At 36.5% G+C, this 12,202-nt stretch overlaps 1 protein-coding gene across 1 annotated transcript in view; it reads left to right on the plus strand.

The window, feature by feature from the left end:
- The first annotated feature begins 1,429 nt into the window (after positions 1-1,429).
- Positions 1,430-12,202, plus strand: part of adam11 (ADAM metallopeptidase domain 11) — a 64,469-nt gene continuing 53,696 nt past the window's right edge. Inside the window, exons 1-4 of the mRNA XM_016239957.1 lie at positions 1,430-1,815; positions 2,110-2,279; positions 11,200-11,276; positions 11,586-11,652. Coding sequence (XP_016095443.1) covers positions 1,755-1,815; positions 2,110-2,279; positions 11,200-11,276; positions 11,586-11,652 — 375 coding nt within the window. The 5' untranslated portion in view covers positions 1,430-1,754. The remainder of the gene's footprint in view (positions 1,816-2,109; positions 2,280-11,199; positions 11,277-11,585; positions 11,653-12,202) is intronic.

Raw genomic sequence — 12,202 nt, forward strand, 5'->3', positions numbered from 1 at the left:
CAATGAAAAGTTAAGACATTCTTTTTCTAACTACTACTCAAAACATACAATGCTATACTTTTAAAATGACATCCATATGGCATACTCCTTCACAAACTATACTTTAAAAATGTGTTTAAAAATATAAGTAGGTAGCATGTCATTAATCCATTCTGCCATATTCGGATTTAAAAATAAATATATAAAAAATGATGCTACATCAGCAGTTTCTCTCCCATCTGATTAATGTCTTTATCATGTTCCCTGAATAGTGTGCCACGTGCTGTTCACTGTGAATGCTTTAGAGTTGGAGATGGGCATCATGGTTTTATGAGTAAAGATTAGTACAGATCGATTTAGTCCTCAGGCATGAGAGATATTGCTGAGGACGGGAATATTTGATATGCTTTTATCTCAGATGACGTGGAGTTCTCGCTCCAGGACACACACACACACACACATTTATCTCACTTTTAAACCACTTACAAAATCATACAATGCGCGCTGTTGTGCTTGACAGCTGTATTGTAATTAATTGATTGTAATTGATGATATATATCGGCCTATAGCCTATTTTATTTAAAATCACAATAATATTTAATTGTAATATGTTTTATTTTGCAGTTAATGCACACTGTAAAAAAAAATCTGTAGTTTTTACAAAATCATTTTGGCAGCTGTGGTTGCCAGAATAATTTTGTAAAAAATACAGAAAAACTGTAAACACATTTACGGCCCAAAACTGTAAATTTCACAGTATAAAGCTAATTTACAAACAAGAAAATCTGAATGTAAACCAGTAAATTCAACAATGTACACTGCTATTAAAATCTGTTTTGTACCTTTAACATACTGACAACCACCATAATAATGCAGGTGGTAAAAGAGAGAGCCACATGAAGAATCAAAGCTCATCACAAGTAGCTTCGCCACAAGCTGAAGTATATACTAATATATAGAAGGTGCACAGAGTCATTCATGCAAACACAAAACACCATCATGGTAACACATATGATACTTAAATAATGCGTTAAACTTTCATTAAACAACAGAAGATGTAACATAAAGCCCAAATATACATAACTAATAACAAAAACTATTTAAAAAACATGATTATTTAAACAAAATACTTTCAAATGTGGAGTGTCATGCAGGGAATATCAGTTTACAGTTTTTGACTGTAAATTATACATTGATTTATTTTTACTTCTAAAAACGGTCAAATTAACAGCATTTTACTGTAAAATTACATGAAGTGTCCCTGTATATAGTACGGGAACTTACTGTTAACCTATTAACAGTTTTTTTCGTAGCGTTTTTACAAAATGTTACAGTTAAAATTACACTTATTTTTTACAGTGCAGCTATAGGCTAGCCTACTGCATTTTATGTGAATGTTGTGTATTTTAATATGTGTCTTTTTTAAACGTGATATTTGTTCCAGGTTACAGAAGTGGAATTTCTGATGGTGCATGTGAAGGGGAGGAGAGTGGGAGGAGGTGCGGGTGGGAGTCCCGCAGAAGGAGCTTTTCAATCCCAACATGAATTCCACCCGCAGTCTCTGACCGACAACACACGAGCCATATAGGCAGACATCACGGCGCCTCGCGCAAGCGGATACTTTCTGAAGTCTTTCCCATCAGCGTTTGCTTGTTTTCCACGGATGCCCTTAACGTCTTCCTCGTGACTTCAGCATCGCCGCGGAACGGGATGAGGCGGTAAATGTCGCGTTTCGCATCGTTTCGCTCCGGTTGAAGCCGCAGGAGTATGTGATCATGTTGGCGACGCGCTGCCTCCTCCTGTGGGCTGCGGTCACCGCGCGACTCGCCGTGACAGGTGAGCGACGAACGCAGCGTTGGGAGCGGGTTCGTGATATTAGCGCAAGCTCCATCGGTGTAGCTATTTATGCATAATGTGCGCCAACAGGTGCAACGATTTCTTCATTTTACGGATTGCCCCGTTTTCTGTCACGGGCATGGCTGTGAATTTTCCGCGTCGCGCCAGAATACGCAGTGATGCCGCAGGCTAGCTAGAGTGTAGTTGCTGTAAACGCATAGGAATGACTAAAACACAGAATCATGGCTTTGACGATTGTCTTACAGTTTTTATGCATGTGTCCTATATTGAAAGGCTGGGGCAGCAGCATCAAGCGGGACGGAGCGGAACGGGGACGCGAACAGAACGCGTATTTGGAGGAGCTCACGCAGCCTCAGCGGCTGCTGCAGCGGACTGACGCGGAGGAGGAGCTGCCGCACGGACACTTGGGTACTCTAGTAAAGATTGATGCTGATGGAGCGCATGTGAGTGACTCTCCACTGATGGCATGAAATCAAAATCGACCCCTTTTACTTTCTTAATTCACATTTTTCTTGTCTTATAATGAACGATACATGTATATATATATATATATATATATATATATATATAAAACAGGCATCTATTTTCTTCCTAAACTTTCATCATAATATAATAACTTGCTCCCTATCTGGCTGATGTCACCAAGCTCTTCTATTTTCCATCCCCTCCCTTCCAACTACCTGGCGTGTCTGAATTTGTGTGCCATTGAGTATTACTGCATTTGATGAAAACTTCTTGCGTGTTAATTATACATGAAGTAGACTACATTTGCCACTCTGGCATTGTCATGTGATCTACAAATATTCTTTCTCACTTTGAAACATATAAAATTAAGGATGTTCAATGGGTTGTGAAAACTCAGTTTGAAAGCTTTTAGTGTGTTAATGAAATATTTAGCTTATTTTGATGCATCTGGCTGCCGATAACAGTGTAATATTCTCAGCTCTTTGCTCAGCTCTCCATCTGGGCCTGCACCAGATGCATTCCAAGGTTCCACATGTACAAAAATCTCAGAATCTTCCAAATACTATGGCATCTAAATGCACTAAATAAATCAAATGGTATAACCTATTGGTGTAATTGCCATACATCTCCCTCTGATATTCAGATTAATAATGTACTGTTTTTTAATTATTATTTTTTTTATTGATCCCTAAATCATTGCATTTGACTCCCCATATAATGAACATGTGCTTTCAGGCTTGATTGATTAACAATTTTCTTCCAAACCTCATGTGTCATGAAGACTGCTGACTAGAGCTGAGAGAGAATTGGCACTGAGCCCTTTTCAGAGTGGTAAAGTGCACATTAAAGGTTCTACTTGTAAATATATACTTTAATGTAATATTGGCTTCTTGTTGTAGAGGAGGGTGGAATATTAACAGTTGGGGGAAGAGTAAAAGGAGCTGTGTTGGTATAGATCTGTAAAGGGTTAATTCACACAAAAATGATAATTCTGTCATTGTTTACTTCATCTTGATTCCTGAAACCTGAGAGATTTCTGTCCCTCTATTAAAAGTCCATGTAAGCAAAAACATAATATGAACTGAGTGGTCTTCTGAAGGAAGCTCAACCATACTTGTTTGACACATGAAAACAAACCTCATTGGTTCTTATAGGGTGTATGTTTGAGCTTCCATTTACCATATTTGATATGCGCTATGCTTGTGCATAGATCAGTGTTTTATATGTGAATAAAAGCCTAAATTAAATAATCATATAAAGTGATTGAAGACTTGGATTAAACCACTTGATTCATATGGATTACATTTACAGTGTTTTTATGGACTTTTTGAATTATCAGCATTTTGGTTACATTGACGTTCAATTGAGGTACAGAAATCTGGTTTAATAATGATCTTTAAAAAAGCATCATATGACCCCTTTAAGACTGTCTTCATTTGTGTTTCGAAGATGAACAAGAGTCTTTTTGGTTTAGAATGGCAGAGTGAGTAAATGATGAGATAATTTTCATTTTTGATTTTAATGATAATATTCATTTTTGATATATTATATATATATACTGTAAGTTTCATAATACTGTTAAGCATTCCATGAACAATGAAATACTTTTATAAACATAAGTTCGTTTTACCCATCCACCATTTTCACTGCCAGAAATATGTGCAAAAACTGTACTTTTAGGGGTTCAACAGTTCCCTTGTAAGGACATCTTTGTATCTTATCTTAATATTAGTGGAATTGTAATATACTGTATACCTTTAAGGTATTATGAATTTTTCAGAGATAAATATGCCACTTAGAGGGTATTGACAACCAGTTTTTGCACATTTTTGTTTGATGATTTTTGACTGAACTTGTCACAGTGGCTTGATTGCTCTTTGTAATTTGATCTAAATTATATATTTTAGATGACAGCATCATTTTGCTACTTACCTTTTAAAACAGTCTTTGCATCGGGAGTGCACATATTGTTTTGTTCATATTGTTTAGTAAACTGAAATTGTCTGGTTTTGGTCTGGCCGTCATGATGCAGTGAAATCCAGGCAGTCGAGTAAAATGATTATGCACTGTAAAATCCAATAGTTTACCTTACTTAGATTTAATTAGTTATCTTTACTTAGTTGTTATACTTACTAGGTTTTATTAAGTTCCAGCAACTTTCAAGGCAAATAAAACCATTTACTTACTGTTTTGAGTGACACTTACTTAAAATATTCAAGTAGCCACAAAGGAACCAATGACATTAATAAACCAGTGAGAGGCAGCAGTGCACTAATATGTTGCTAATGTGCAACACAACAGCAGAAGAAGAAGAAAAGAAAAAGAGTTTTAATAGACTTTTCACCCATTTCCTCCATGTCCGCAGTCATCTTTCACTAGTTGCATTCACTCGTTTCCCAAAGTCATCTTGAATGTTGAATTTTCAATACAACTGAAATATTTGAGAGAACATCATATAAGCTGACTTCATATTCAATTGATGTTGATTTTCCTAAAATGTGTGTGTTTTTTAAAACCATTATAGTGATTAGCGTTCCCTTTGGTTGGGCACTTGGAACTTCATTTATGTTATTACCATATTGTTCTCGTTAATACAGCAATGCATCATGAAGTCAGAGTTATTTCTTTTAAAGAGAAGAAAAGTAATAAATAGCTTGCTTTAAAAAAGTGACTTATCTTATTAAAGCTTTAGTGTTTTGTTTTGTGTGTGAGTTTATTAATGAACATTTTCCACCCCATACAGTTTCAATTTTCATAAATACCTCGAGATGCTTTTAATTGGGCTTATGTAATCCTTAAATAGTGTGTGGTAATATGCTGAAGTCACACACAGACTTAAACATTCAACACGTGAACCACAACAATGGTAACAATTAAATTAAATTTATTTTCATTAATTGTAACAATAACCATTTTATTTGCTCTTTTTGTTGTGCTACTACTGACACAAGACAGCAAATAAAATTGGCAAATTAAGTCAACAACTGTAAATCAAAGCAACTGCATAATTTATTCTGCCGCAATGCACTCTGGGAGTCAGTGAGTAGCTATACTAAGTCATGAGTAAACTTAAATGAAAGGATCAAGTACACCCTACAGTTCTTTTTTAGTTACTAGAACTCTCGTGTAAGTAAACTATACTAACTAAGCATTTGTCAGTACAACATACTATTCCTATTTCACTTTACTGAGTTTTTTCAAGGCAATCGGTTTGCATGCTTTTTTTAAGTAAGCCCAACTAATTAGATTTTACAGTGTGTCAGAGATACATTTTAGAAGAAGGAATAACAAATTTATTAAATAAAAATGATTAATACAATAAATTAATAAAGTTAACCAAATTAAGATCTATCTTAATGAAAAATTTATACTAAAGTGCAGAGTTTTCCAAATTATTATATCTAAGGAATGAAGCAGTGAATATCAGAAGAAAAGCTCACAAGAAGTAAGATATAGGGGAAAAGTAAAGACTGAAGAGTAGAGAAGAAGTAAGCGTAGGCACAAGGAATACATATATGCAGGAAACTGACATCCTCCCAAACTGGTGTTTATGTCTAATAAGAAAAGGTCAAATAGATTTATCCATTATGTCACTCATCCGTTATGTCATATGTTGTTGTGACTATAGGTCAGATCAAGCTAGGTCATCATGACCAGTCAAATGTTGAGGTTAAAAATAGATGTGTGGCTAGACATGGATTTCACACCTTTAGAATAAATATAGCAAAATAAGCACTTTCAAATATCATATTTTGCATATTACCAAAACACAGTTTCTGGAAAAAGAACATCTAGTACCATTGGTGGCTAATTCTGAGAAGCATTATTACTCAGGCAGTAGTTGGAAGATGTCCAATATCTAACAAAACACCAGTGAAGAAGATATAACTTTCAAACATTTATAAAATATGCATAGCACACATATTGTTGGAGAATATGATATGAAAATCAAGGAAAATATAACAACATTGATTATTTGAATACAGCAAACATTGATTTGTACTGTTATTGTTTATTGCCGTTATTGCTGTTGCTGATGTTATTGGTTACTATTAGTATCATGCATGTAATTCATGCATGCATTCACCCAAAAATCAAAATGTTCTTATTCTCAGGCTATCCAAGATTGTGTTTCTTCAAACACAAATTTAGCATTACATCACTTGGGTCCTCTGCAGTGAATGGGTGCCATCAGAATGAGAGTTCAAACAGCTGGTAAACATATCACAATAACCTTATGAAGTGAAAAGCTGTGTCTTTGTAATAAATTCATTGTTAAGACGTTTTAGGACGTTTTAACTTCAAACCGTTGCTTCTGGCTGCAAGTCTTCTTGGCATAATTTTGTTTTCTCCAGTGAAAAAGTCATATCGTCTGAATCAGGAGAGAAACATGCACAGATCAAGCACTGTTTACAAGTGAAAACAGTCCAAAACAGTTCAAAACAAATATATCAGTGAATTTTGATTTGAGAGGACAACAGGGGACAGACTTTTTCACGGGAGGAAGTGTTCTTTATGGATTATGGACTATTTTGGCCAGAAGTGACTGTTTAAAGTTAAAATGCCTTAATTAATGATGGATTTGTTTCTTGCGAACACACAGCTTTTCACGTCACAAGACATTCATTGATTGACTGGAGACTTGCCGACTACTCAAGGATTATTGTGTGATGTTTTTATCAGCTGTTTGGACTCTCCATCGGATCCATTGGTAAGCATGTGATGTAATACAAAATTTCTGCAAATCTTTATATTTGATTGCATTTTTGGGTCCTTTAAAGTTCGATCACACTAGCAAAATTTGGTGAAATTTCATGGCAAAAAGGTCCGTTGTCTGTTGTCAATAATCTTTTGCCGTCAAGTGAAATCCGATTCCTATTGGATTTCACCTGTGAAAATTCACTGAACAACAGTAAATGTGACCGCACCTTTAGTACGCAAGGGGAGTGGGGTTCAAATCCTGGTTTAACATATTTAATTTTATATTTTTCTATTATAAACCAAGTGAAATTGCAGCTGCATGGATTCTGTGAGCATTATATACAATGATGAATGGATTTAACCCATCAACTCCACAAGGGTAAATGGTACCTTATTGATGCTTTTGGAAGCATGTTTTGTGAATCAGAAGGTGTTCTTATAGTTTATCTGAAAAACATGCAGAGTTCCTGTGTTTACACTGTTGTACTCAACCACCCAGTCAGCCAACCAAACAGGCATTTTCACATATGAATAAATATAGAATATCTCATTAAATGCTAAAACTCTTCAGTGGTCTTGACAAATTAATCTTTTGTAAAATTTTGGTGCCCAGCCACTGGAAAAACTCTGGGAACTGCGGGGAACATGCTGCGAACAAAGAGAGCTCATAAAATATTTTAACTTCAATCAAATTTTTATAGCTGTAATATTCAGGATAATGTACAGTCGTCCGGTTGTTATTGCAAAATTGGCTTTACAATGGGGTCCTGAGCATTTAATTGCTTTAACATAACGTATTGTTTTACACTCTACCCATCCATGTCTGTATTTGATCGAACCTACTGTACAGTACTAGACTGTCGTTTTTGAATGATTTATTCAGTTCAATTAATGAGTGTGGATGCACTCCCCGCTTCTTGCATTGAGGCAGGTATTTGTTTTCGTGCCTTCGACTGCAAGTATTGCAAGGTGATCGCATTTCACACCCACACCGTTCGTCTCCTGTAACCAGGGGTGCAATATATACCACCTGTCTGTCAAAGGCCATTTTATATTCTCATAACCTTGAGCTGCCTCACCTGACACTGGTGTAGAGCACACGACAACCCTACGTGACCATCCCTCACTCGACATCTTCTGTCTGAATCTGTACTGTCACCTATTCCCTCTCTCTCCCTCCACTTTCCTGTCAAAATCTCCACTGTCCTTTCTCATGAAGGCAAAAAAAAGTCAGCTCAGTGAGGAAAACATTTAGGCGGGACTTTGATTTGGAGGGTGAAGTGTGTTGTCTATGCCAAGTGGTTGGAGGGGCTGGTTTGATGATGTCGGTTTAAAACGGAGAAGCTGCAGAGGCAGAGCATGAGAGCAAGTTACATTTTGATTGAAGATTAAAAAGACAAATATTTGTTAGTTGAAAGCCAATTTAGTTGCTGTTGGTTTCTAGTAGTTGCTCTTGTTTTGATGTGGTATCCACTTGTATCAGGGGGCTGCATCTCCCACCAGCAGAATGATCTCTGTCACTAGAAATGGCTAACTCACTGCAAATCACTGACCTCCCGGCAGCATCCAAACTGAAATGAATCCTAAGCAGTGACTGATTTGAACATTCTACATACACAACTCCACTTGATTCAAAATGAGTTAACATTTACATTTACATTTATTAATTTAGCAGATGCTTTTATCCAAAGCAACCTATACACGAGGAATACAAGAAGCAATTTTTTTTTTAGTTTAGCATATTCCCAGCAAAAACGTGTGCTTATTTATACTGAATGTGCACTTACATTTTTTTTATGTACTTGCAGATAATGTAATATTCATGAAATAAAAGCCAAAATTAAGTGTACTTGGAGTACACTTTCATGACTGTACACACTTTTTAGAAAGTGCATTTTTAAAGGGGTCTGATGCTGATATGATGCTGCTAAAAAGAACATTATTTTGTGTATTTGGTGTAATGAAATGTGTTTATGTGGTTTAAGGTTCAAAAAACACATTATTTTCCACATACTGTACATTATTGTTTCTCCTCTATGCCCCGCCTGTCTGAAACGCGTCGATCGTTCTAAAAAAGCAAGGTATGCTGTGATTGGCCAGCTATCCAATGCGTTGTGATTGGCCGAATACCTCAAGCGTGTGACGGAAATGTTACGCCCCTTACCATATTGTGATGATGCCCTGTCAGGCCAGAGCGATGATTCAAAAACATGAAAACCCATTATAAACGAGACATTCGTTGCATCCAGTGGGGACATAATTATGAATTATAATGACTTATACTGTATTTTTACACATTGCGTTGCGTAGAGCATTGCGTTGCGTAGAGTGAGCGGTGGCGGCCTAGAGTGAGCAGAGGCCGGGGGTTAAAGTGAGCAGAGGCAGCGGATTCGACGAAGGAGCATCCGGCGGGCTTGCGGCAACCACATGTGACGACCCCGGGCTGGACTCCGCTTCGTCCAAAAGCCCATCCTGCGATCCACAGAGCAAAGTTGTAGTATTTCCTCAGCAACCAGCACGGATCAGCTCCAGGCATGACGAAGCAGATATCGTCCTCTTTTGGAAGGCGAAACAAAGCAGTTTCGCTTTCACAATGAATCAGACAGTGCCTTCACGACATGGCGGCGGCAACAATAATACTACAGCGAGAATAAAAAAAATTCTGCCTTCTTTCTTTTCGTGAACATTTGGGCGGCGTTATGCAAATCTTCCCACATAGTGATGTAGACATGTGGGGGCATGTTAGAATGAGCCGTTTTAGGTAGGCGTGGCTGACTCTTAACTTTTATAAAGAATATCTCTTTGGATTTGAGACTTTAGTCTTTGCAACTTTACAGATCTTCTTTATGCACCAAGAGCTTGTAACACTCCAAAGAGAAAGGAAATATTGAAATCGCATCATATGACCCCTTTAATAATGTAATATTACAAGTTTTACTTTAAAGTACACTTAAAATCTTGGTTTTAATAATCCTTTGTTATGCTTTAAAGAAGTATGCTTTGTTTGATATGTTGACTAACATACTAAAGCACTTGTAAATATACTAAATTAGATTTTCATCATTACAAATGTGTCATTACAAATATAATTAATGTATGGCAAGTTTCAATAGAAATTACAATAAAGTATATTTTAGTTTACCATAAATACTTGTCAGTAAATTTGATGGTACACTTTATCCATATTTTCACTGTTGTGTGAGTTAAAGGTTTGACATATTGCAAAAGTTGTATTGGACTGAAATGCTAATATTAAAATATTTACCCATTTTTTATTCTATCAATAATAACATTGTTTCATTGATTCAAGCAACATGCTAGATGATGAGTTGGCACTGGTAGAAAACCTTTTTAGCTCCCGTGAGCTCCTTTATGAAAACATGACTGTGTTTATGATTACTACTATATAGCGATTTTCAAAGTGAAGTTGAATGCATAATATTGGCTGTAAAATATGTTTTGTTGATATAGGAGTGGCATGTTTTGATATTTTGTATAGGGTAATTTGGCTGTTTTGGGGCTAATTCTGATTTGCAATTTGCAGACCTAGAAACCCTGTCATATAAACTTAGCAACAACAAAAAAGGTCCCTTTTTCAGGATTCTGTATTTTAAAGTAGTTTTGTAAAATCCAAACAGGCTACAGATCTTATAGAGAAAGTATTTTAAAAGTTTATGTTGTTTATGCTTGTTCAATTAACCATAAACAATTATTGCATATACACATGTGAAACAGTCCTTAAGACAACAGTTTACTGTAGCCAATTGAAGTTACAGTTACTTAGGACAGTGAAGAGACCTTTCTACTGACTCTGAAAAACACCAGAATAAAGATGCCCAGAGTCCCTGCTCAGCTGAGTAAACATGCTATAGTCCTGCTGCAGGGAGGCATGAGGTCTGCATATGTGGCCAGAGCAATAAACTGCAATGTCCGTAATGTAAGGCACCTAAGATGGTGCTACAGAGAGACAGGAAGAAATACAGCTGATTGTCCTTGCTGTGGCAAACCACGTATTCCCCCAGAAATGTCTGGGAACTTGCAAGTGCCTTGGTGGAAGGGTGAGGTAACATCTCACAGAAAGAACTGGAAAATCAGGATGGGTGGGGGGTGATGTCCTGTTCTAAATCCATGGTGATGAGGAATGGCTCATTTTCATAATGTAACCAACCTGTCTGTATCTGTTCGTCTTTCTCTCAGCCCATTCATTTGGCTCAGATCTCATTCCTGGTGACGGCTTTTGGAATCCCATTTGTTCTAGACCTGGAGCTCAATCAGTATGTTCAAAATCCCACTCACTGTAAACTGTAGGATTTAATTGGAAACAATTCTCACTCAGAAATGGCTAGCGAATTTCACAAATAATTACAAGTAACACATTGAATTAAACATTACATTTTAAAGTATAAAGAATGAAATTGTATTTTCTTGTAAAACAATAATCTGTTTTTTTAATTACGATTTCTAAAAATAATTTTAACAGTGCACTAGCAGAAACACAAATGCTCTCATTCCCTCTAAGTAGGGCTCTCTATATTATTGTATTAGTCCCTCTATTTTAATTACGTGTATGTGTGTGTCTGCAGTGATCTTTTGTCGTCTAGCTATGTTGAGCGCCACTTCGATGAGGATGGGCGACCTTTTCAAAGTCTGGTAAGGAAATAATATAACTTTTTCTATTTGTATCCCTTTATATTGATTTTGTTAGAGATTAATGTCATAATGAACAAACATGTTTATTAATATTAGATCCCCTGTTACAAATAATATCTTAACTGTAGTAATATAACCAGGATTATGTACCATAATTCCATGGTAATATGGCTTTATCAGTTTTTGTTAGGGATACATATCATAATGATTTTTGAATAATATAATAAGACATGTAATTAACTAACTCCTTAATAGCTGTAGTTCACTGCCAGTCTTAATGTAAACTTCTGAGGTATCATATGTGGGTCTGGGAATATACCCACTACCTTTTTTAGCACACGACTTTGATGCAGTGAGGCAAAGGAGCCTGGGAAAGCATCCGCCCCTCCTGTTCAGTGTCAGCTGCGTTTGACCAATCGCAACGTTGTTGCTATGACAACTGCTTATAGACAGTTCTAGTCCACTTTGCCCAACTGAGTCAGAGAGAGAGAGAGAGAGAGAGAGAGAGAGAGAGAGAAAGAGGGACACACACACACACACACACACACAC

The sequence above is a fragment of the Sinocyclocheilus grahami genome, unplaced genomic scaffold (genome assembly GCF_001515645.1).
Source record: "Sinocyclocheilus grahami isolate Dianchi unplaced genomic scaffold, SAMN03320097.WGS_v1.1 scaffold578.1, whole genome shotgun sequence".
Lineage (NCBI taxonomy): Eukaryota > Metazoa > Chordata > Actinopteri > Cypriniformes > Cyprinidae > Sinocyclocheilus > Sinocyclocheilus grahami.